The sequence below is a fragment of the Lepus europaeus genome, chromosome 12 (assembly GCF_033115175.1).
Source record: "Lepus europaeus isolate LE1 chromosome 12, mLepTim1.pri, whole genome shotgun sequence".
NCBI lineage: Eukaryota > Metazoa > Chordata > Mammalia > Lagomorpha > Leporidae > Lepus > Lepus europaeus.
The window spans coordinates 58,549,690-58,576,541 of NC_084838.1; the positions used below are offsets into that span (position 1 = coordinate 58,549,690).

Here is a 26,852-nt window from a genome sequence, read left to right on the forward strand (position 1 = left end):
CTGGGCCAAGCTGAAGCTAGGAGCCCAGAATTGCATCTGGATCTCCCACATGGGTGGCAGAGGCCCAAGGACTTGGGTCACCTTCCATTGCTTTCCCAGGTGCGTTAGCAGGAAACTGGATCAGAAGCAGAGCAGCCAGGACCCTGTATTTGGATGTGGGATACCAGCGTCCAAAGTAGTGGTTTAACCCACTGTGTCCCACCCCTGGCCCCTAGATTGTAAACTTCTGTGCAGAAAATATAAATGTGTCCTAACATTTGTGTTACCCATAGCATCTTACCAAGTTGGGCCTTGACTAGTATTCCCTAATGATGGCTAAAAACATTTAAGCTGACTCTATAATTAAAGTGAGAAAAAAAGGAATAAGAAATTGAGCTGTTCAGGACAAAAGCATATTAATTATCAATTAGCTAATTATTCAGTTATTCTCACTTGGCTGCGTTTATTTTCTCCAGGGTTTATTTATTTAACTGTTGGCTGTTGTCAGCCTTAGAAACTGTTCCCTCTGGGGGGAGAATGTGTTTGGGTGGTCAGAGGAGTTTATAGCTGCAGTTGTGTTTTGTTTTTTAATCTGTGTTGATGTATGCAGTGTTTCTAAGTGATGCTGTCTGTATGGTATATGTAATTTCCTCTCCCACTCTCTCAACAGGCACGCTTTGTGCCCACTCCACCTCCACGTAGCCTTGCTTGCAAATCAGAGGACAGGCTTAGTGAACAAGACTGGCCAGCGCCTTTCAAGGTCCCATGTTATGGGGTTGACACTTCCCAAGCTGAGGTACGTTGTCTACGTTTAAGTCACTTGGACACACTGATGTGCTTTCGCTGCATGGTTATGATGTCTCACCTCATTACCCCCCCCCCCCCACTGTCTTTCTCACTCATCCTCACTCCATGACACTGCGTACTCACTTGCTTCCTAACATGCCTTACCTCTGAGGAAATTGCTGCAAGCAGTAGATTAGTGGGGGTTTTCCCAGTGATTTTTACTGTGATAAAGTGTCTGCCCTATTTTGACTACTCTTTTCCCCACCCCTTCTTTTTCTTTTCCTTTATCTTTCATAGACAAGTCTCTGGGAATCACTTCTTGTTATCAGTATTTTTAGTAGTACCAGAGTACTATTAATAATAGTGGTAGTAAATGTTGAGAACTGAAGTGTGACATACATAGAGAACTGTGCACAAGTCTTAAGGGTGGTACAGCCTAGTAAATCTTCACAAAATGAACACATCGGGTCCCCCAGTTAGATGGACACATTGCCTATGCCTAAAAAGCTATACTGTGCCTCTCCCCAGACACTGTTCGCCACCAATAGTAATCACTATTCAGACCTCCTAAGCTACCTGCTATTTTTTCCTATTTTAAACTTGCTGTTAATGGGGTTTTCATCATCTTCAGGGTTTTTTAATTTTGACAACAACCTATAAGTTCATTGAAATTTTCTTTGTTTCAACATTTTTCCATTTATACAGGTATATATTATAACCTGGTTTTATAAAGATTTTTGAAACTTTAAGTGTATGGTTATTTCACTTTTAAAATTTACTTTTTAGGTTGTGCATTGCCTATAAGGGTTTCTCAGTAATAATGTTGCTTTTTACCACTTTAAGGGTGGTAATGGATTTTTAAAATAATTTTGTAAAGTGTTGAGCCCTGTCCTGACACACTTTTTTCTTGGGTGTTTGGGAATCTCAACCACCCTTTCTGAGAGTAATTTACACTATTATTAAGACTTCTTTACTAGGCTGCAAACTTGCTGGTCCCTAGACATTAGAAGGAAGTAAATTTTAAAAAATGATATTATCTTTATAATCCTTACAACTTTCATGGTCATACCTAAATACTTAATGCATAAATACCCACTTCATCACCCCACCCTCAGTCTGTTTTTCATATTCCTTTACGTAAAGACACGTGTTCTGTCTTCTAGAAGATTTTCTCATAAAACACCGACTATGGATAGCATAAAAGAATCCACTGTCACTGTTTGTACCCGAGAGGAGATTAATAAAGTCACTTTTCTGTTTTTAAACCAAGATAGGCGGCCGGCGCCGCAGCTCACTATGCTAATCCTCTGCCTTGCGGCGCCGGCACACCGGGTTCTAGTCCTGGTCGGGGCGCCGGATTCTGTCCTGGTTGCCCCTCTTCCAGGCCAGCTCTCTGCTGTGGCCCGGGAGTGCAGTGGAGGATGGCCCAAGTGCTTGGGCCCTGTACCCCATGGGAGACCAGGAGAAGCACCTGGCTCCTGCCAACGGATCAGCGTGGGGCGGCCATTGGAGGGTAAACCAACGGCAAAGGAAGACCTTTCTGTCTCTCTCTCTCTCACTACCTACTCTACCTGTCAAAAAAAAAAAAAAAAACACACAAGATAGGCAAAATGTTTGATCTTTTGTAGACACAAGTTCATGCTGACCTCAGAAGCTTTTGTGTCTGCGATTGTCTTGATTCTAAGTATTCATCATTTTCCTAACATTTTTTTCAACCATTGCAACTACCACACCCTACCCAAATCTTTAAAAAAAAAATTTTTTTGTTTGTTTGTTTGTTTGTTTACACTTTATCAAAGGATTATGGCATTTAGATATCTCCTTGATGTGTTTCTATGAAGGGGAGCCCCTGATTAGGCTGTCAGCAGATGCAGTAGCATGTTGATTGTTCTAACAGGTACAGAGAGAAGTGTCAACCAGAGTAGTTTCTCCCTTTTGCTCTAGAAGGCTGAAGCCTTTAGGTACTGTTTGCACAGGGGGTTGTGATTTAAACCTGGGTCCTAACTAAACCTTATGTTAAGGAGCCCGTTCCCTCTATGATGTTTTTAGTGTTTATCACTTTCTCACTCTGTGTAGATGACTGTTTTTTGGGGAGTGTAACAGCTATTACTTTTTGTCACATGCCTTGATGTGGTGTTCCTGGGAGTAAGCACTAGAGTTTTTAGTGCCCACAATACCTTGGCAAAAACAAGCTGAGCAAAAACTGCATGTTATATTTACAGCTTGCACCATGGGTTTGTCCCCTGAAATCTTCAGGCTGTTCTGGCTGAGGCTTCTATATGTTGAAATGCCCAGACCAGGCTGCCAGAGCCATCTGGAGAGGGTGAGGCTGTTGTGTAAATAGGAAAAGCACATGAACAAATCTCACCCACTTTCAGAGCAGAGAGCGTCCAGTCTGGAGACTGACAGGCAGAGATGGCAGCAATTTCTTTCTTTTGTCATTTAAATCTATTAAATCATTAAGTGCATTTTGAATTAGTTAATCCATAAGCTATTAACCCAAAATAACAATTCAAGTTTTTTTTTTAAGATTTTTTATTTATTTATTTGAGAGGCAGAGTTACAGAGAGAGGGAGAGACAAAGAAAGGTCTTCTATCCACTGATTCATTCCCCAAATGATCACAATGGCCAAAGTTGAGCTGATCCAAAGCCAGGAGCCGGGAGTTTCCTCCAGGTCTCCCACATGGGTTCAGGGGCCCAAGCACTTGGCTTATCTTCCACTGCTTTCCCAAGCCATAGGCAGAGAGCTGGATCGCAAGAAGAGCAGCTGGGACACAAACCAGCGCCCATGTGGGATGCCGGCACTACGGGCAGAGGCTTTGCCTACTATGCCACAGCACTGGCCCCAATGACCCAAGGTCTAAGAGAAGAGGCAGTAGAATTAGATGTCTCCTAAGAGGCAGACTTAGGTGTGGGCATTAGGCACAGTGGTCATTGGGATGCCTGCCTGCCATACAGGAGGGCCTGGGTTTGAGTCCTATCTCTACTCCCGTGCCAAGCTTCCTGGTACTGTGGACCCGTATCAGCAATAGGGAGGGATAGCAAGTCATGGCTCAAGTAGTTGGGCCCTTGCCACCCATATGGGAGATCTGGATTGAGTTTTTGGTTCCTAGCTTCAGTGTGGTCTAGCCTGGGCTGTTGTGGGCATTTGGGGAGAGACGTCAGTGGATAGATCTCTCTCTGTCTCTTTGCCTTTCACCTGAATGAAATAAAAAAGAGGAAGACTTGTAGAAGGACTTAGGTGTATAGTTCAGCTCATTCACAAATAGGCTGTTTGTAGGTTAGATCCAGTGGTTGGCATGCATGCATCATTTTGTAATCTGAATTAAAGACCGCTGCATTCAGGTTAGGCTAGATCACCTAACAAAGTGAAACACAAAGGAAACTTGTTCAATAAGAAAGTGAAGTTTCCCAGGTTCCTTATAATGTTATTGCAGGAATCCCACTGGTATACTGCAAAAGTTTTTGTGATCATCCGACTTCACTGCCAGGGAACACTTGGCTGTTGGAAGAAGGGTGTTTCATCCCTTATAAGGGTGGTAATGGAAAGGAAAGCAGGAGCCAGTTTGGAAGTGCAAGGATTTAGATGTAAAAGATAAGTGAATCTTAATTGTGCAGATGAGTACCTTCGTGAGCACTCACGTGTTTGTATCCGAACTCTCTTAAAAGCTCCAGTTTAATCCCCCCTCCTTCCTTTCCCCCAAACATGCAGGCTAGTAGAGTAATATTTCATCTTTTTGTTCATGTGTGGTTTTTTTTTTTGGGGGGGGGGTGCTGCAAACTTTTTACTGTCCTCCCATCAAATAACATATGTGAGTCCAGGGAAAACAGGCAGGTTATATGATGATATAATTATTCACAAAGGGAAAAGCTGAGTTGAAATTATTGTGAGTTTAACTTTTTGTCTATTCTTTATGGGTGAGTTGAAAAACTTTTCCCCTTAACTTCACGTAGAAAATGAAACTTTACATAATAAAACAGGGATGGCAGATTTCACAAGGGAAAAAGGTTGCTGTCAGGTTTTTTACTCAGAAATATGGAAATTTGGGTGGATTATCTGTTCAGAGGAGGTTTCCTTTATTAATTCTTTCTCCTTTTTTTCACTTAAGACATCTGTTAACATTTCACACAGCCCAACAGATGTTGCAAAGCAAGTCCCATACTTTGTTCTCAAGAAAAATGACATTTCCTCAATTGGTTCTCCCACCTCTGTGACTCAGTCTAGCCTGGTGCTTCTGCATAATTTGCATATATTAAGTTCTATACCTTAATTCCTTATGAATTTGTAGCTGCAGCATTATTTTTTATATGGTGAAGTCTGATTTCCATTGGAAGCTACATCCATGTTTTTCTAGAGTTAAGAGAAGGCAAACATTTTAAAACATATCCTTTGAGGATGGCAACCTGATTCCACATATAAGATAGGCCAGCCTATGTTATGAACATTTTTTCCTTAAAATAATTCAATTATAAAAGCCCAAGTTGTTTTGCCATAAGGAAGTGCTGATTGTCATGCGATGTGGAGCGTCATTTTTATTATTTTGGCAAGAACAGGGACAGTTTTGTCTTGACAAGCCATTAGATGAATACCAGCGTGTGTCACATGAAAAACCACTGATCTTTAACCCAGCTCTGTACTTAACCAAGCCTTGAAAATGAATAGTGAATAAAAGAAGAGCAAAGGCCAGTTTACTGTCATTACAGATTACAGAATCTGTTAACAGCTGCTGAGCTGAACCAAGGGAGTTACAGGTATTGTTCTGTGAACCAGCAGAAGTCTTAGCAGTGCTGCTTAAACCGTGTACATAAAATGTACATTTATTTTATATGTGCTCAGGATTACATTGTTGGAATAAATAACTAGAAAAAAGTCTTCATTTTCTCGGTGAATATATGCCTTTATCACAAAACCATATGTATTTACATAGAACTGTCTCAAAGAGCAGTTTCTGTGCCCAATTACAGAACTTATTTTGGAAAAGCAGTGTACTTTTAAAGAAGCTACACATTACGTTGGAAACAAAAAAAGTACACAATATTTCTCCCTTTCTAAAAACAGTAACAACACAAAACAACAACAAAGAACAAACCACTCCACAAAAGTACCTGCCTGCAAATTCCTTGGCTTACTTGCTTCTCCAGCTATCAACTGTGGGTAATTTTTGCCTCAAAATGTGACTTTTTTTTTTTTTTTTTTTTTTTTTTAGGAAATAGAGGGGAAAACCCAAAATCTACTTCAATATCCCGATATTGAAAAGATCAGTAACATTTTAAAACAGTCAGTTGTGGGAATTATTGCTTACAGAGCTAACAAGAAAGAACACACTTTCTTACTCTGCTGGTGGAATTGCATTGTGCCTCCCTGTAGTCTTGTTATCCCACACTAACTGAAATGCAAATTCTCTGTAACTAATTGGATCTCATTGAGGGTACATGCACAGTGTGTAGTTATATGCAAAAAGGCTTTAAAAAGTAAATTTTTCCTGTAATTACAACTTTTAGTTGCTATCCAAAACATGAGGTTCCACAGCATAGGTTCAGAATACAGGCATCAGATTTTTTTAATAGATTACTAAAAAATGTGAATATATGAATATGAAATACATAATAAAGTGCCAGATTAAGAATTATAGGAAAATATTTAATTACAGCAGACTAAATTAGCTTTTATTTAAGTTGTGTAAAAAAAATTTTTTTTAAGTTTTGGATATAGCATCTAACAGCCCACATACTAAAGGTCTGTTAATAGTGCAATCCTTTTATTGGAACATTTTAAATGTTAAGACAACATAAACATCTGAAATCATTTCCATGAGAGTTACCTCTTTTCCCCTACAATTCTCTGATCTATTTTACCATTGTAAAATGCACTTGAGTTTCTAACCTGTGTCTCTGTATTTTTGCTATTGTTGTATGGGGAGGTGGAGGTAGTCACATTACCACAATGTCTTTAATAACTGGAATGCCTTTAGGCCTGGTTGGTGTACTTCTTAATTTCCATGATCCATCACTCACTATCAGTAAATGTGAGAAAGCCAGCACATGTATGATTCTTTAGTCTGAAATACATGGAATCAGGGTGGCAAAAAGCAATTATTGTGGAAGTGATACCTACCTCTTATCCCCTTATTTTTGAATAAGTTCCATACATACAAATGATTCCAGAAAGTTATCCCATCTTCTGCCAAGTTACATAAGCATTGGAGAAACTCAAAGACATGTTTGTACCTTGGAGGTGTATTTATTTTTCCCACCTGTCCTTTAAGTAATACGAAGTGTCTCACTTGCTAGATAGAAAATAATCCTAAGAAAATCATCCTAAGAACAGGGGTTTTACATGCTATGTTATATTTGGAAGTGAGTGACAAGTTCAGATCACACGCTTTTGGGGATAACTGGAGGAAACAAATTTTTATTTTCAAAAACTTAATTTAAAACATTTTAGAAACACAAAATCTGCAAAGCACAGCATGTGTTTACGTTGGAGGTGTTTGTTTTATTTATTTGTTGTTAAGCCTTTGGGTTACTTGTTGCCTCTTACTGTAACAAAGCTTGTCCTTTTTGTAAACTGGTCTTTACAAACTAGTAAAGATTTTGCTTGATCAAATCTATTCAGCAGGTGTGATTTCCTATGATGTATTTATCATGGAAAAAAATGTTTTTAAGCTTCAGAAAGATAACCTGGTATTTTTAAGGCTTGGTTTGTGGCCGTAAAATGCAGTTAATAGTTCCACTGCAGACCTGTTTCAGCTAGAGCAACCCCAGACCTTGATCTCTGAGAGAGTTCAGTTTGCCTACACTGGGTAGCATTTTGTCAGAAGACTGCTGGCTGGGCAGACCAGATTTGGATGTATTAGCTAGTCAGCCTAATAACCCTGTACAGACTGTATTGATTTTCTAGGAGAGAGTTTATGAACTAAATAAACTTGGGGTTGGTGTCTTAATAAACTGCTTCTCTCAGTCTGTCACATTTAGTTACGGAGCTGTGCAGTTTAGGGGGAAAAAAGGCTAATTCTGTTACAGATTGTTCACAGCAGGGTCTCCAAATTAGCCCTTTGTTTTGTAATGCCACCTTGCTTGGGCTCGCTTTGAGCACATTTCTCAGTTTTGCCCTAATGAGTTGCAACACTGATAATGTGGCTGATGATCTTTCATTGATTTCACTATCACTTGCTTGTCTGGTAATTGATCCGTTGCTGAGCCTCTAGTTAATTATATCGGCTTTGACATGGCCCAGTCCACGGGGAATTTCAAGTCTTGCAGAATAACAGTTTTAATAAAAGAGTCTATTACTGCAGGTGCTTGCTGCTGCATGCCAGTTGATTTTTGTGTTGTTTGTGTATGTGTGTGTGGGTGGGGGGAGGGGGCTCAGGCGTGGGTAGGATACCTGGGAAAGAAGAGGACCGCTGGACTGACAGAAGAAAGGGTTGGGAGGGGGGCTGGGAAAAAGAGGAAGAGGGAGTGAAGGAGAGCCGGAGGAAGGAGGAGGAGAGACAGGCAGAGGGGGAGAGCGAGTCGGGAGAGAGAACACGCAGGCAAAGCGATACAACAGAGCTTGAGTGGAGGGGGAGGAAGCTTGCTATTGACAGTGTCCTTAAGCCTCCCACAAATAACAGCCATTAGTGGGAAGGTCAGGAGCTGAGCAGGCAGCTTGACTGAGGCACTGAGTGCCACTTCAGAAATCAAGAGGCTAGCAAATTTTAGAGGGAGTTTAAGTGGGTAATAGCCAGCAGTAAAGGTACAGTCACCGTTGACAATTGACTCATAGGGGCTTTTCCCGCCCTCCCCCCCTCAAGAATATTTTTTTATTGACCACAGGTGGACTTAATATATTTTAAGGCAACAATTCTTTGGGTTCTTGTTTGTTTCCTCTCAGATATTGAATTTGCTTCTTTTGAGACTTTTTTGTGCTTAATGGTGGTGAACTGGAGGGAAGTTTAACAGAAAAGCTTTCAGGAGATGCCGGTTCTAGAGGGGAAGGCACATTTGTGTCAACACAGTGTACGTTTTCTCATCTTTTCTCATTGTCCACTAATGACTCGGAGCTGCCATTGAAGCTCTTTTCTGTTCTTTTGTTGTTTCAGAGAGTAAGGTTTATTGTGATTCTTTAGTTAAGAAGGAGCCAGCAGAGTGGTATATTTGTCCTCGGTGTTTGTAGGTGCTTGAAGATTAATGTTCCTTACATCTTAACTTTAGGAAGGATGGCTTTTTCCTGCTGACTACTTTTATGAGGTGGCATGAATTCAGCTTTCCATTTTGAAGTTACTGTTTATGTACAGTGCATTTTCTTCAGTTCTGTGTTTCCATAAATAAGGCAGATAAATACTATCTAATAAATAGATGCTTTGTTTTAAAACTGGTTTAATTAAAAATATGACCTGATATCAAGGCTATATTTCATCAGGCAGGAAAATGTTACAGAATGTTCCATAGAGATCATGAATGAAAAAATGGATTTTTTATGTTCATTACTTTTTACCTGAAATGGGACAGGCATTCCCCCCATCTCTCTCTCTCTCTCTCTCTCTCTCTCTCTCTCTTTATGATTTGAAAGGATACTGTAGATGCTTCATCCAGGAACTTTAACAAAGGATTTTTTTTCTTGCTTTTGAGCTTTAAGAAAAGGTATATTTCTTTCCTTTGCCATCTTGTTTCCCATTACCTAACATCCAGTTTAGTAATTAATAGCCTAGGGTAGTAGATATTAAATAGGAGAGTATGTATTTATTTTGCAGGTTGTTTATTGTGCATCTTACACGTTAGAAAACCCGCTAGGTTTACTTATTTACTCTGCAGAGTGTAAGGTCAAGTGTCTATGTATATTATTTTCTCTAGGAGTTTATATGTGGTTAGAAATAGCCCAGCATATACTGTATGACTTCAAAGAGCTAGCATTTAGATAACAACTGAGCCAACTTTACATTTTCTTGCAACTGAATAGTTTACTTTCTTCCAATGCAATTAAAAAAAAAAATTCCAGCACCAGTTTTAGAAATGTTGACACAAAGACTGGTGTCAGATCTTGCATGTTCCATGAGGAAGCATTGTTGGGAAAATTCCTGGGAAGGGCCCTCCTGTCTGCTTGCTCAGAGTGAGCCTGAGTGTGAATCTATCTTGTATCTGGAGGGGTTAGCGCAGGGTGTCATTTGGTGCCTGACAGTGCAGCAGTTGACTCCGCGCTGTTATCCAATGACATGCAGTGGCTGAGAGTTTGAAGCTGATGGTTGGGTCTCCAGTGCTGCCTGCACACCTGACAGGCAGCTGTTAAACCGGGCAAAGCAAGCTTGGGGAGTCACAATCTATGCATAAATGATAGGGATATCTGTGCAGAAGGTGCGAAAGAAGCTCTGACCCCCTCCCTCCCCCAAATCTCCCCCTTCCCAAATGAAATGCACAGTCCAGCCAGCTTCTTAACTGCACTACACTCCTGCTACTGGCTGCCAAGAGGCTCAAAAAATCCACCTTCACTTTTCAGTCAGAAGAGGCAGAAGTGGATGTGAGAGAAAGAGAGACACAGAGAGACAGAGAGCCAAAGAGGGCGAGAGACTTGACTTTAAGAGACTCCTGTACTGACAACTCCATGCAGTTCGGAACCAGACCGACTCCGGCTGAACCAGGGTTCATGGGGACATGGCAAAACGCTGACACTAACCTCTTATTCAGAATGTCCCAACAGGTAAGTTACTTCATTTTTTTGTTTTGTTTTGTTGTTGTGGCTTTTTTTTTTTTTTTAAGGAAACCTCGAACTGTTACATGCACTTTTGTTTCTGCTGGTTTTCTGTATAAATATAAATACATATATTTTTAATGTGATCACTTTATGATTAGGCTCTGTTTTGTCATAACTGTGTTACTGCAATATGCAAGGTTCCTGCTTGGGCTCCCTAGGGCTCCTTAAAAGAAAAAGGGTAGAGAATACTGAAGTCAAAAGAAAGCGAAGGCATTTGTTAAAAAGTTTCACAGAACCGCCTGGGTCATGCGAAGACTTAATTTATTTCTTTGTTTTCTGTTAAAAAAAAAAAAAGTGGGGGAAGCCCCCACCCTACAAATAGAATCTGTATGAATCGCTTAGTCCAAGTGTCTGCTATCTCGGAGTAGGTTCCGCGACCAAACAGTCCTAACATCTAGGGACCCTCGGAACAGCCCGACTGACTTCATGGGGCTGGAGGCAGCTGGGTTCAGACCTGAGGACAGGAGGCTGTGCAGGCTTCGCGGTCAGCGCCGAGGGTCGCTGGAGGAGATGGCGTGTGTGGCAGCCGCGCCGGCTCTGTGCTCGCTCCGCGCTCGCTCCTGCGCTCCCGCGCTCCCGCGCTCCCCGGGCCGGCGCCCACCCCGCTCCGCTCCGCTCCAGCTCAGCTCCGGCGCGCTCGCTCGCCCGCCCGCCCGCTCGCTCGCCCGCCGGCGCACTCACACTCCGGCGCAGCCTCGGCGTCCTCCCCAGAGCCACTGCTCCGTCCGGGCCGCGCGGGAGGCTGCTCGGCGTCCGACCCCGCCGGCAGAGCCGACGTGCGAGCGCGAGGCCAGCGGGAACTGGTCATTAATCACCCGAGCCGCCACGGCTCGTACCATGCGCTCCGTGATACGCGCCCTGCGCGCCCGGCTCTTCTTGCACAATTGCTGGCTCTGCAGCTCCGCGGGGGAGCGAGGGTAAGAGGAAGCGAAGGGGAAACAACCCAGAAACTTTCATCTTGGACTGTGCTCAAGTGAGGGAGGGAAGTTCCCTGGTGCCTCCCTCCTAGACACGTCTTGCTTTTCAGGAGCCTTCACAAACCCACACAAAGCAGGAGTTTATCATCCACGCGGCACGAAAGTAGTACTGACCATACTCGTGTACTTGGATGTTAGGTAGATGGGCACTGGGAAGAAACTGATACTGCTCCATGCGTTTAAAAAAATGGTAGCTCCTTTTTAAAAGCCTCTTTTGCTTGTCAGAGTTCACAGAATTTAATACGTTGAGTGAGATACTGTAAATAGTTAATAATGAAGGAAGAGAGCAATTTGCCAGACAGTAAACTACCCCAGCTGTAGAAATACATTTGCAGTGGTAGTGCGTACAGCCAGGATTTAGCTAGCAGTTTTAGCCTACATTTCTAGATAGGATAAATGCATTTGAATAAGGTGTATTTTGACATCCTGTAGAGGGACCCTGATTACTGCTGATACAGTAAACTGGGATTTCAGTGCAATCAACACAAACCCAATAGTGTGACTGTATGTGCAGTTTCCCATTCTTGAAAAGTTCATTTCCTTCAGAGATGCTCTTGTCGCTACAGAGTGCTTGCAAAGGTGTGTGTCTGGCGTGCCCCTGTCTAGGTAGCTCCCTTGCGTTTGGAACACGGTGGGTGTTCTCTCACCTTAAGACTAATAACTCGTGCCACACCTTCAAAATTAGGTGTCCCCTCCAGAGTTTTCCTGGAGTTCGGAGAGGGTGTGTGTGTGTGTGTTTGTGTGTGTTTGAAGGGAAGATTGGTTTAGGTCTCCCTCTAGCTAGAAAAGAGTTAATAAAACCAGATAGAGATAATGATCAATTGATAAATGGCTATTGAACCACATAGATGGTGTTAGATTGCTTCTTTGGCACTAACCCATTTCCAAGTAGATTTGAATCTAAGTAGACTTTAAGTCCTAGAAAACATTTTATCTAAAAAAAAGAAACAATAAAAATAAATTATGTAAATGATGGATCAGAATTAGGAAAAAATCTGGAATCTCTCAGAAACAGAAATCTGTACAACCAAGCTATTATGATGTCCTTGATCCAGCTATTGATTGAGTATATAAAGATTTTGTGTATACCTATGTATGAATGTGTGTGTGCGTAATAGTGGATATTAGTGACTATATAAAAAGAATAGAAATGTAAGGAATTTATGTTTGATTATGGTATATGATACTGTGTAATATTGGACTATTTATTAAAAGTAGTACAACAAAAGGAGAAAAACACAATTTTAAAAGTATTGTGACTTAAGTATGTTTTTAAAATGTAGTTTTTTGTTTTTCGATTTTTATGTAGTGATCCCTCTCATTTTTTTTCCTATCATGGTCACTAAATGTTTACCTTCTGAGCTTTTTTTTTTGTGCATGTAAAAGAGAGTATGTGTTTGCATGTCTTTCCCCTTTTTCAAAGTGCCGTTTTTGGTGTGCATTAATATTGTATAAGTTGAAACTATGTAAATCAAAAACTGTATTGCTATATATGTTTAATATGTTTATTTCTCCTTACCTGTAATTCATCAGCAATGCTGATTCAGCATGTGTGTGTGTGTGTATGTGAGAGAGAGAGAGAGAGAGAGAGAGAGAGACTTGAAATGCTATCTCAAAATCAACAATTTCAAGAATATTACCTTCAATATACACATCAAATCAGCTTTATTACAGGTAAAAGTTTGTTCTAATTTAATCAACTGTGCAGGATTCTGTATGTATCATTTTTAAGACATACACAGTTTTTTAAATTATGATTATTTTAATTTCTAAGTAAAAGTTGAGGTCGTAAATAAAACTTATTGGATACATTTTTTATTTCAAAGTTTTCTTTAGTACTATAACAAATGTAATATTTCCTTGACCACTTCATTAAGCATTCGAAAAAACTAGTAGGCTCCAAAACTGAGGTATAGAAAATACACCACTAGTATTTAACTACAGAAAAACTTGTATTGGGAAATGTCTCATGAATACTGAAATTTAGTAAACTAAGTTTATGTTTCCTGTAGGTACGCTAGGAAGGAGAAAGATAAAAATCCTTGTCTTTTGTTTCATAGGAGAAAAGTTGGATCTGTTTACATGTAGATCTTTCATTCTAATGCTAACAAAAAGACACTGGGATCTGGAGCCAGGTTAGCTATGGTGGCATTAAGTATGTGCACCATAAGTTGGAGAAAGGACTGTTAGACTGCGTTTTCCTGCTTCCATACTTTTTTCTCCCACACTGAAGTGTGATTTTCTTGAAAGGATTCATTTCTTTGAGTATATAGGGATACTGGAGAGCCTTGTTCAGGTGTTCCTCGTGACTTTTTAAGTCAAGTTCTTTGGGTCACTTTGGTCGGTGACAGGTGGAGAAGGGCCAGAGAGCTGTTGCCTTTCTTTGCTCATCTGCAATCCACAGCCTCATTTGGCCCATGTTGTTTCTCCAGGTCTTGTTAATAGCAAAAAAAATAAAATAAAGCCTGCTTTTGGGAAGTGTTTATCTCAAACTCAGACTTTACAAGTCGATCTTTTAGTTTTTGTAACTATTTTGTTTTGTAAATATTTGAAAGAATAGTAAATGCAATTTTTGTTATTACCTCAAGTGTTGAAATAATCTAGTGTGTTTAAAAATCTCTTCAGGAAGGAAACCATACAGGTAAAATGGCCATGGCCACATCTCACATATTAGCAGAGGCGTTTGTCTTTTATTGTTGCTGAGGTATGTTTAACCTGTTTTCTGTAAAGTACAGATGATCCCTTAATAAGGTCGCTTTTCAGACTCCAGTGAAATACTGAGTTAGAATTCTAAATGACTCTGTATCATTATGTTGTAATTTAGGATTCACCCAATGATGTAACAAAATTAACAACATAATTTCATTGTGAAATTGTGTCTTATTAAAGAACAACTGTCTGACATTCTCTTATAGTTGCTTTATTTAACTTCATGCAAATATTATTAGTAGTGACATTTTTCTATTGTGCATTAGATTCTCTCATTAGCATGATGTGTTAGTTATCACCAGAGAAATCATTTCCTGGATAGGTGAGGAGCAAACTAAGAAAGCTAAAAATTAAACCAACGATTTACATTAATACCAGAGTGTCTGCTTGCCAGAGATATGACAGAGGAAAGCAAACTTTCTTACTAATATAAAATCTAGCTCCTTTCATAGAAATGATAAATAAAATATCTTATAAGAAATATATAATAACACTGCTGTAACCCATTTAAATGCATGCTTGAGAGGAATATTTCTTTTAGTTCCTTCTATTCATACAGGCAAATACAGGCTCAGTTGGTGGAATCTGTATTTTAAAATGAAAATGGCATTTTTGTCTGACTTCAAAAAATAATTTGAATATTTATTCCCTAACAATTTAGAAGGTGCATATATGGTGTTTCTTATAAGTCAGATGCCTAATTGTCTATTGTGTTTCTATTCTTTATAATGCATGCATTTTTTTCTAAATCCTATCCTACTCAAATAGACATTATTTTTTAACATAAGGTGTATGTACTTATTTAATCAGAGATGTGAGTAAAGCATTGATAGTTAATGATTTTTGAAAATGACTTTCACTGTCAGCCATCATCCATCCGTAGGTTTCTTCCTGCACTTTTCTCTCTTCCCCTTTTTATTCCTCTTTTTCGAGTTGGAGTGTTCTAATCATTGTGTTTTACTGAAAAGTGATTAAATTTAAAACTCATGATCTTGAGGCAAAAATAGTTTTATTAGGAGGTATATGCGCCTGTTGAATTATAAGGCTGCTGCCTCCAACTTCATTACCCCACTAATTTGAGTGATAATCTGTTTTTAAGTTTTAACAATAGACATATATTCAGATATAATTCTTAATCTCTACTTTGATAATATAAATCTAAAATAGGAATGTTTTGTAGCTGTTAAAACACAAACTGTAGTGTAGAGACAGGTGCTTGTGTTTTTGGCCTATGTAAGCCTAAATAACATGCAAACTTCACTTACCAGGCACTGTCTAATATATACTGTGTCCATGCACATGTTGATGCAAATAATACATGCACAGACTTATTTCTGCATGAGTGTGTGGTGTATCTTAAAATGCCATGCATGAAGCTCAAGTTTATTTTCAATATGATACATTTAAATGAATCTGAACATAATAGGTGATCATTTTGAAATTATTTACTTTCTCACCTTCTGTCATCTGCAAACAGGCCCATTGTGTTTGTAGAATCTGTCAGGCCATTTTGCTAAGGTGAGTCAGGTAAGTGCAGTTGAAAAATAAATTCCTAAAGGTGCAGATATCTTATGTATAATTGGAGGTATTTTTATAATTATATTTATCAGTGTATCTTTGCATTCAGTGATAAATCCAATTATTCATGCATAGCTGTATGCAGTGGCAGGACAGATTTGGGCTACCGCAGCAGCACATCCTCCCACTCCTGTGTCAGGGTTAATCCTCCCTAACTAATTAGATGCTGAGTAAGGCATCTCTGAGAAGTTGGGGCAGAAGTGAACGGGTCACAGCCAAGGCAGGATTGCAAGGACTCCAGTGATCCTGAAGCCTCCGAGACGACCAGGTCGTTGTGACACAGGGAGCTGATTCCAAAGGAACAGTCCGTTACAGATAGTGAGCTGGCGTCATCCACTTCAGTGAAAAACAAAAATCCTAGAGCTCCCTCCTCTCTACTTAAAGAAAGTTACCTTGGGCATCTGCCGTCGTCCCTGTTCAAGGCTTTTGAGAGGATTTTCCTTATAAACTTGAGTAACTAATGATTCTGCATGGCCTAAGAGGTGTTCCTGAACTTGGCACTCTTGATTACTTTGCTTGTACTTCATGTGTATAATTTGAACCATTGTGTTTGGATTGTCCTAGGAATTAACTCCTTTCTTTCCACAGAGTACAATCAGAGAACTTTGTGGAAGCAGGGAAAACATTGGGAATGTGGATGACTTTTTCAGTGAGAGAAAATTTCTCTGGGATTCCCTGCTTGTGATTGTCAAGGGAACGTGGGCTATCGTGGTTCTAAGGTTTTCACATGAAGTTGGAGCCTGGGTTGTTGTGTGCCTGAGTGACTTCCTCACCACGTGGAAGTCCTCTTGCATCTTTTGTGATGTGTGTGTGCTGCACGCTGACTGCCCTTCCTAAGGCCTTGGGCAGATGATTGTTAAGGTCATAGGAAATGACTGCCCAGGCTTACGCCTAGGGCTGATGCAGCTGGCTTCCACATTGTGCTGGGCGAGCCTCATCTGCTGGAGGCTTGGGGGTTTGCTGAAGAAAGGGAGTCAAGGACCCTTGCAAGAAGAGAAATAAAGGAAGAGAGACAAAATTCAGGAATAACAGTCTTTATATTGTAGGACCTGCAGGCAAAACTTTATGTATCAGAAGGATTCCTGCCCCCCCCTCCAAAAGATAGACTAGCAAACATGCAAGAAAAATAAAATGAAAAAAATAAATAAATAAAAGAAACTCTGAGAAGCTCAAGCTTTAAGAAGTGTTAATTTGTGCAGATGGTGGCCTGGAAGTGATGCCTGGGGCTGTGACATCAGGGTACCCACGTTTCCTCAGTGAGCCTGACCTGTGCTGCCAACTGCCTTTCTAGATCTAAAAGTAAGTTTAGAGAATAGGAAAAATAAAAGTATTGATTCTTTTTTTTTTTTTTTAATTTGTACATTCCCTGTAGGAAGCCCAGCACATTTCGTGGTGTGCATTCAAACCCTCAGGTGAAAAATTCATGACGAGTTCATTTGGGTGCGGACAGTGTGCAGTGTCATTCTGTTCAAACACAGTGTGTAGCATTCCGTGCCACCGAGTGCAGAGATCAGGAGCAGAGAGGAAGGAAGCACTGTGCTTCGCTTCATTCATAGAGCTTTCCTTAATGGAGATGCTCCTGGAAAAACAATGCATCACTCAAACTGGCTAGTTTAGAAATCAGATTCTCAGCTTATTAATCACCATTCCAATTAAAGAAAAAGAATTGATCCTTTAACAACAAAATAATATCCTTTTGTTTTTCTTTAATTAAGCCCATCAGTTTCTCATTTCTCTCTGTAAAGAAAATGGAAATAATCTTGAACAGTAGCAAGTTCCTATTTCAAACAGCTGATTCTCTTGAGCATGTCTGATGTCTTATTTACTCGGTCCTTTTGAAATGTAATGTTATTTTGCTAGTGTGTTTAGGGTGTATGTGTCATTGGGGGAGGGGTATATTTATAACTCCTTCTCCTATTTGGTAGAAATTTACTTAATGACCCAAATACAAGGTTAGTCTGTGCTTTCTTCCTAGTTCCCTTTTCAGAGACGTCATTTCTTTCTCACTTTATTCTCTTTTCCTCTCATTTGTCTTATTCTAAATCCCTCCTTACTCTCCCTGGCTATTTTTGCCCTTATATACAGGAATTGAAATGCACCTGAAACGTTAGAGTAATTGGATAAAGCACTCTTTGCCGATATATCATCCTGGCAGGGGCCTGGGGAAGAGGTGCCACCCTCAGATGTGGTCCTCGGTGAGTGGTGACAGGAAGACTATCCTGAGTTTTGCTGTAGAAGGGTTTTTTAAGTAAGGCCGTGATAAAAAACATGTAATCGGGGCCCCGACTTATCATTCAGAGGCGTTGAAAGGCAGCTCAATTTGATCCTTAGCTGAAGAGAGATTTTGCTTTCCCTTTTTTTTTTTTTTAAAGTAACTCTTGGATTTATCATTTTGTACAGTTAGACTTAACATGAGAACATTTCTTTAGAAGGAGGAAATTTTCAGATATAAAGGATAGAGCCGTAGGTAGAAGGTGAGTCTCTGAGAGAAACTGCAGCTAATAAGAGTTAACTGAAACATTTAAGGAAGGAATTGAAAGGTTGGCAGAGCTAATATTCATGACTGATGTTATGAAGCTGAATTTAGAGCATGTGGTGTACCTAATGCGTGAGGAGGATTAACGGCTGTTTTATATTTAACACATTTGAACTCATTGTCTCACAAGGCATAGACTTTGTTGAAATTGACATGCTTAAAAGATATTCTATATGGGAAACACATAGCTTCTAGTATCGTACTTGCTGGCTTTTGTGTGACTGACATGAAATTTTCAACTTTATTAAGGTGCCTTTTAGTGGCTATTGGTTGTCCAGGCAGTTTTTCAGGATTCACATTTGATGATCAGAGTGCCTGAACTGGGTGTATGAAAATAAAAATTTCAGGATAATGAGTGTTTTACATGACAAGAAATAATGACTTTCAGCTGGCTTAACATAATAACAAAGCTGATATTAAAATGATAACCTCCATTAGCAAGGCTTTAATAATGTTTTCCCCCTTCTATTCAAATTTAAGAAAAAATTTCATTGACTTAAATTATTAGGATGGCTATTTGAGGCACATCACTGTGCCTTCTGCCAGTCCCCGAAGGCAGTGCACATGGCAGGGATGCCACTTCAAGACACGAGGAATAAGTGCACAATGAGCATATGCACAAGAGTGTTCCTTGAGTGAAAGGCCTGAAAACATCCTCTTTGTTGCTCTTACAGCAGACCCTAACTCAGAGTCAGCTAGGTTATCTATTTGCTGTCTTGTCTAATACTGTTTTTCTTTTATTCTTTCTTTCTTTTTTAGGTATAAATATTAGAGTGCCAGAAAAAAAAAAATCCTGCTCTAGCCCTTGTGGAAAGGCTTACTGTCTTGCTATGGAAAATGTTAAAAGCCCCATATTGCCACATGGTAGTGCATTTGAATGTGGTACATAGACCCACAGAAAGTGTACACCTCCTTCACTGGTTGGTGGATGACAGTGAAGTGGTTTCTTTCTAGGTATGTTGAGGATGTGTTAATGGTTGCTTCCCTTGCAATGAGTGAATGGATGCCTCACCCTAACGGGGCATTCACCATCCTGTGAGTCTTGCTGCGGTGCTTTATAATATATTGCCTGTTTGTTCTTTGAATGTAGCTTTTTGGTGAAGCTCACGATTGCTTCGTGAGTTAATATTTTCAACAGGTGGGAAACTAGTTTTCTCTTTATTGATTGATTTGAGAGGCAAATAGAGAGGAAGATTCCAGCTATTGGTTCGCTCCCCAAATGCCCACACTTGGTCAAGACTCGGCTGAGGGTTGGAGCTGGAAACTCAGTCCAGGCCTCACATTTGGGTGGAAGGGATGCAACCGAATGGTTCATCACCTGCTAGTTCCAGGATCTGCATTACCAGGACAGTGAATTCAGGACCTAGAGCCAGGTATCCAACCAGGTACTCTAGTGTGGAACCCCAGGCATCTTAACTGCTAGGCTAGATGCCTGCCCATCAAAGAACTTAGAAGTTCTAGGTTATAAGTTTCAAATGAGAGTAAGCTGCGATGGAGACACCAAGATGAGATGACTCAGACTTGAAACGTTTCATCGTTTTTCTTCCCTGGCACTTTACTTTGTTTTCTTAGATGCTTCGAATAGTCATCACGGGAAAAGCATCTTAAAATATGTTACCAGTCCTATTATCTACTAACCGGAGTTTCTGGTGGAAAAGAGTTTTTCCGTTTTAACTTTGTTTTTGACATTTATTATAAATGAAGTAGGAAGGGATAGGAAGAGTTAGAAGTCCAACATCTGGGAGAGCTTGTTTCAGTAGCCAGCCTGGGAGCCAGAACCCTGGCTTCATACAGGTGAGATGTGTTATGGGAATAGAGACCTTGCGCATTTAATGAACCCAGCTTGCCTGTCAGCTTGGTTTTTCAAGCACTATTGTTGTTCAAATAAGAAAAAAAAAAAGAGTGTTCACAGCCTGTGGTGAGATTAGAGTAATGAAAATGAAGTGTTAATCTGTTGATAGGAAGCACATCCCATATCCTGCATCCTGGGCCACATTCATGCATGTATAATATATTCCAGGTTTTCTCACAGCCAGAGAAGCTTGGATGCTTATTATATTAAAAACACTCTTTTGGTGGAAGTGAGAAGTTGGTTGTTTTAGCTTGTGTAAATAGTTATTTTAAATAATTTCTTAATAAACCAACCGCTGCCTGTCTTCTGAGTTGGGATCAGACCCTACTCCTGTAAGTGGCAGGCTTCCTGTACTTTTGATCTCCTTGTTTTTCCAATGTAGAATGCCAAAAGGATCCCAAGCATACACCTACTCGGAGAGACCCTCTCGCAGAAGCCAGTGATTCATAGGAAGGAGTTAAGTGAGAGCAGTACCTTTTTCCCTGTAGAACACAGTTGAGGTGAAATTAAACATATTTTATTTCAGGCTATATTTTTCACCTTAAAACAGCGGAGTGGAAACAAAGCTGAAACCATGAGTATTTGCGGACTGCTTTACATACTTTCAGCCACTGCAATATGGACCTGAGGAGGCCAGCTGTGAAGCTCTGGTCGTCACCAAGCAGACATGATAGTGTTTTTTCATAAAAATCCCTGTGTAAGCTGATGTAGAAGGCAGATCAACATAGATGTGATGAAGTATACTTTTCCTAGAATACTTGTAAAATAGTAACTTTCAAGAAGTTTTAGTTTATTTTAAAAAAGCTATGTACTTAGAAAATACATTTAGACTTTTAAAATACTGTGAATATTGTTTCAGTGCCTTTTATATTCAGGTTATCCTGTAAGATCATCTCTTTAAGAAGCATCTTAAGAAATGGTTTGGAAAGAAATGGAAAAGGGGTGGAGAGAGGTAAATTAATAACTGAGTTCCAGGTGTCTGTTTCTAATTGCTCAAATTTCAAACATAATGGAAATGAAGAAAAAGTATTTCCCATAAGGAATATATCATACTGTCATTCAGATACCAGGCCTAACACAACATTTACAGAGCTCGTACACATGGCATTTTTTTTCTTTCCCTATCCACTGAGGAGTTAAAGAATGTAGCATGATCATTATGATTTTGTGAACTGTTTACTTAAAGTTGTTCAAGTTGTTAAGAATCAAGAGAATTTGGGGATTAAAGTCTGATTGTGAAGTAAATTTGGCATGTGTTCAAGGATTACTCTCTTTAGGTATAGATGGAAAAAAATACTTCTCATAGGAAGGAAACAACTAATTAAAAAGTCTTTCAAGCATGTAGACCAGTGATGAAACATAATTTAAAATACTACATTGTAGTTGATCTAAATTTCAGTGTGTGAAGTTGATATATGACTGGCCTTAGCCTACTTAGTATAATCTGCGTGATATCCAAGTATTTCTTTACCACAATTGTATGCCAAGAGGTAGCCCGTTTTTAATATAGTTGGAAGAAATAAAGGGATACTTTTATTTCTCTTCTAAATGGGGTATCATTAATTTGCTGTAAAATCCACTAATAGAAAATGCTGTGTTTTTGTGGCTTATTGGAAATAATAAAATGTAAAAGATTTTCTCCTTCTACTTGATTTCCGTTAGGAATAAAGTAAATAGAAGTGGATGGTGACTTTGTCATAGACATCTGCTTTTAGGTAATAATCATTTTTAAAGAAATATGCCATGACTTTTTGGGTCATTTGAACCCGCAATAATGTCTAATTGTAAGTATAAATGTCAGATGATGGTATGCATGTGGAGTTGGTAAAGAGGAATATTTGCTGTGATAATATTCATGCATCTGAAATGTTGACTTTTAAAATTTACCTTGAAGACATATCCTATTTTCATATTAGGATCCGTTTTCACTTAAGTACATGATTGCTCTAGAAAGGAAATACAGAAGTGTTAACACGTGAAGGAACAGAATGGGAGTAGGTCTTAGTAATAGCTTGTCATCTGTTCTGGGCTGCAGCGAAGAACATGGTTGATTGAAAAACCTGGGTAAAAATTTGTCGAACCGTTATATACTGTTAGGTCATCAGTTCTGGATTTACTATTGAAATACTTTTAGATTATGAAAACTAATTTCCTTTGCTTTACACCTAAGTTTTATTAACTTTAGTTTGAAGCAAAAGCTGCCCATTGTATGACATTGTGTAAACTCATGAAAGATGTATTTTTATATCAGTTTCTAGAACACCCTAGTCTTTGTCTTCCATAAACTCCACAAACCCTCCTTGTAAGAAAATGACATTTAGAGATCATAGTTGCCTAAGAGGGCCATGTAGGGGTAAGGGAAGTTGTGTGAATGGGGAGTCTGGTGAAGGCCCTGGTGGACCAGAAAGCTCACCTCTCAACCACAATGAGGTAGCTGCTTCTTGGTCCCAGTCAGTTGTTGCCAGGTGGGAACGCAGGCCTTGCACTGCCAGATCTTCCTCTTCTTCTTTTGAAAGAGAAGCCAGAAATCCAGATTTTTATGTGAAATCTCCTGATTTTGAGATCTTGGCAATGTTCTTGAATATTTTAAAAACTGTGTGGTCCAAACAAAACTCCTCTGCAGGCTATATTCAGCCCACTGGCTGCCAGATAGAAACCTCTTTCTTAGATAATGTTTTAATGGATGAAGATAATGGTTTCATTGCATGTGAGCATTCATCTTGGGAATTCCCCACTGGGATGAACTGAATTCTTCCATTTTTTTTTCCTGCAATTAAAAACAAAGTTTTATAAATATTTCTGGTGCTGGTAGTTTTGATGTATAGATTTTCTCCTTATGACCCGTATCTAAAGAATCAAATGTGTGATCAAGACAAAAAATACTCAGATGATTTAAATAAAGGTGGAAATGGAAGAATTTTAGAATTACAAGGGAAGAAAAGATTTCTAGATTCTGAAAAACATCTCTTGATTTGTGTAACTGATGTAGATGAAGAGCTGAATTCAACTATAAAAAGCTTTTCATCTCACCTTTAAGCAGTGGATTCTTGGCCCTGAATCTTTGTGGGATTGCTGTAATTTACCAGGCAATTGATTATGATGTCACGAGGAGGAGATGGACCACAAGGGGAAAACTTCCCCATACCAATTCGTGCAAGGCCAATATTTTATGCCTGCTTCAAGAAAACATCATTTATATTGTATAAGATGAGGTTTTCAATGTCTGTCTATATTTTTTGAAGGGGCTCTTTAAAAGAAATAATCTATTCATAATTGAAATTCTCCAGGCAAATCAGATATCAACATTTTCAACAGAATGGGTAATTAATTGGTTTGAATTTCAAATTGAAGGTCATCCTGTTATTGATTTTCGTGGGAACAGGAAGCAAGAACATCTTGTTAAAATGATATCTGCAAATGGGGCCTCGGTGTGCCTAGGTTCTGTCTAGGGTCTTGTGGACAGTGTCAGGAACCAATCAGAAGGGAGCCGTCTCTGTTGCACACATAACAAGCTGTTGGTTTGCTTCCAAAACTGCAAAGAAGAGCTGAACTGGAGAAAAGACCAGAGATTAACAGTTTGTGTTAGAGTAAATCGGGTATTCCAAATCAAGTGCTGGGGCAGTTATAAGGAAGCATCAGTAAGCAAGTGTGTCAGCTTGACGCCGGTATGCCATGTTCCAGAAGTTAGCATCAACACAGCTGTGACTTAACACTTTCAGAAGCCTTTCAACTGGGAATTAGATAAAATATCCTTAATACAGGAGAGGGAAGCACTGAAGTGAAGGGAGTGGTGAAGAATGAAGGATGAAAGAATATACCCTTTGAGATGCTATTAATTTTTATAAAATAATTTTTGTTTCTTGTGTTTGATAGAGACTTTTATTGTTCCATGTGCCAGGCTATTTTAAAGCAGCCATTTCTCTCTCTGCTGTGTTTATACTTTCTGAGGATGGGATAATGTGAAGGTAACATGGACTAAGTGGGTGGCAAACATTATGCCTTCCTAAACTGGTGTAAGGATTTTAATTTTAGCTGTGCTAACCAAGTTGGGAATGCCATGCAGCCTCTTCTTATGGTTAAACTGAGATTCTTAATAATAATTAGTAATAATAATAAAGGGCAAACCCTCCATTCTAAATACCCTGGAGCTATTAATGCATTTGTATCCAAGTTGACATACCTTTGTATAGGCATGACAGTGGCACCAGCCATCTACATTAATCCTTAACATTCCACAGAACCATTTCAAGTTTATTATGAGCTTCAAAGGCTGTTCATCCCTAACAGAATATCAAGTTTAAGCTTGTCACTTTGCCACAGTCACAGTAAACTCTCTTGACTCAAACGGCACCTTTTCCTAGGCAGCTGTTCTATAGGTAGGTGATCCTTGAAATTTCTCATTTTAGATTATAGTCATTTTTCTGGCCCACAGTTACTGCCCTCTTGGATTCTACAGACACAAACTGATGGCAGTGGTTGGAAACCACCCCCACCTAAAAGCAGCACGGGTCACAATTTGTTTAAAGGTCTGGGATGATGTTAACATATTTTCTGTGCTTTTTGCTTAGAGCTCAAGTCATTGATTCCATTTTACTCATTCCCAGTTGGGTTTTATTTGCAACCCTTAAAAGTGTAAGCTGAGAGAGGGAAAAACCTATGTCAGATTGTTAATGCCATTCTAATAATGTGAGTGTTTCTCACCTTAGAAGGCTGATGATTTGAGAAAGACTAAGGGACTACTCAGCCCTGTCTCTTGTACAGGTATACTTCTTCACTTCTTAAGGAATGGAAGTCCCTATTTCCTGAGTGTGAAAACACTACCCTTTTGGAAGCTTCTGCTCTTTAGTTCCTACCTTAGTTAATAAACCATCCCTGTCTGTGCCTTGCATCTCAGAGATGGGACTTGACGGACCAGTCAGCATTGCAAAGGTCACCCTAAAGCTATTGGCAGAATACACTGCCCTTTGTTGCTCAGTGATGATAATGCTACTGTAGCAGTTAGCTGGATGTATTAGATTGAGCTACTTTTCCAGAATACCAAATTACCTATTTACTTCTTTTAAACACCTGATAGAATGCCCATTCACAAGCTGTCTCAAGTGTATTTTCAAAGGGATCTCATTGATACTTGAAATATCAGGGTTTTGGCCACAGGAGGGATTATCTATGCAGAGTGTATATCTATTATGTTCTGTTGTTTCTGTGAAAGTACTTATGAAGGATACACATATTTTAGAATTTCACTGTTGTCCAAAAATAGGAATGTTCTAATAAGTTTGAAAATTCAAGTTCTTTTTGAAAAGCTTTCTTATTTGCAGGTTGTCTCCTGTTATAGCCACAATTATTTAAAATAACTCCGAATTGCATTTTTAAGGAAAAATAAACACAGTTTCATCTGGTTTCCCACATATAGATTTAAAATGTAGACATAGCCTTTTTGACTGTAGGTTATAACTACACAGAGTGCAAAATGGGTTTCACCAGTATCCTTTTGTATCTTCAGGTTTATTTCACATTTTACTTAATACAAAATTCATATTCAGGATTGTAGAGGAACAGCTAATAAATGATCATGCTACTCATTTGAATGAAGCAAGGGAACTGCACTTACAGAAGTTTGGTACTTTGTGTGCTTACGCTGATTTTGTGGCACTTGTATGCCCTTGACATATTTGTTTGTACACAGATAGTGTCTGTACCTTGGGTTTCACCTACATAAAAATGAATGAGGATCCAAAGTGTTAAGGTGCTTATGACTTTCACTAGCTACATTTACTTACACATTTATTCGGACTCACTACTTCCTGAAATTTGGATTTGCCAGATACTTTTCCCTCCTCTACTTCTGTTTTGTCCTAATCAGATGGGGTAAGTAGTATGGGTGTTTAAATTTACTTCTTTGCTTTCAAAATGAGTAAGCAAAGACTAGAGGAGTTCCCTTTAACTTAGTGTTTAGTATCTATGAATAGAGCACATTGTGTCCTGCCTTTTTTAATGCATCCGCTCAGTTGCTTTTTTGATTTTGAGCTAAACATGCTCATCTAAAGTAGAATATTTCTCTCTTGTGCCCTCTCTTTCTCCAAATTAATAGAATGAAATTCATGATTGAATAGTTTTTGTTACAGTAATTCAATAAGCAAAGGGAAGTAATGAAAATGATTTAAAATAGAATAGTTAAGTTCAGACACTGAACAATATTTGAGAACAAGATAGAGTGACAGAATTTTGTGTTGTAGGTTCTTCATGACTTAATTGGTGAAATGACTTGTTTTCTTTCACCTTCAAGCATATTTATCTTAGACTAATAATCACTTCATGCTGTTCATTTTTTTTCTAGTTGACCCATTCTCCAGACCTTTAAAAAAACTTTTTAAGTGGATGTAGATTCCATTTTAATTAGATCAGTGCAATCTAATACTGCAACCAGCTAGGAATGGAAGAAACATGCTGGAAGTTCATACAACCCAAATCACCCATAGCCAGATAATTCCCCTGGTCTTGGAGCAGCCCCCTTCCCCACCTCCACAATTAAATGGCCCTGTTGTTCTGGAGTTTCCACAAGACATTTAAGGTTCATTTTAAAAAATGATCATCCTTTACAGGATTCTTTGCTCTTGCATTTCTCTTTCTTTCTTCCTCTTGCCACACAGCTGTCACTGGTATAGGAGAAAGAGTAGGGGGAGGGGAGGCGGAGGAAGCCCTGT

The 26,852-nt window shown here is 39.3% G+C and overlaps 1 protein-coding gene across 24 annotated transcripts in view; it reads left to right on the forward strand.

Moving 5' to 3' along the window:
* Positions 1 to 26,852, forward strand: part of BNC2 (basonuclin zinc finger protein 2) — a 454,605-nt gene that overhangs the window by 135,260 nt on the left and 292,493 nt on the right. For 15 of the 24 annotated variants that reach the window (XM_062208178.1, XM_062208176.1, XM_062208180.1 and 12 more), the window contains 2 exons: positions 650 to 775; positions 10,242 to 10,442. The exons of 3 other annotated variants lie outside the window; for them this stretch is intronic. In XM_062208178.1, the coding sequence (XP_062064162.1) occupies positions 650 to 775; positions 10,242 to 10,442 (327 nt within the window). The remainder of the gene's footprint in view (positions 1 to 649; positions 776 to 10,241; positions 10,443 to 26,852) is intronic. 6 more of the 24 variants (XM_062208177.1, XM_062208182.1, XM_062208186.1 and 3 more) reach the window with 2 other exon arrangements.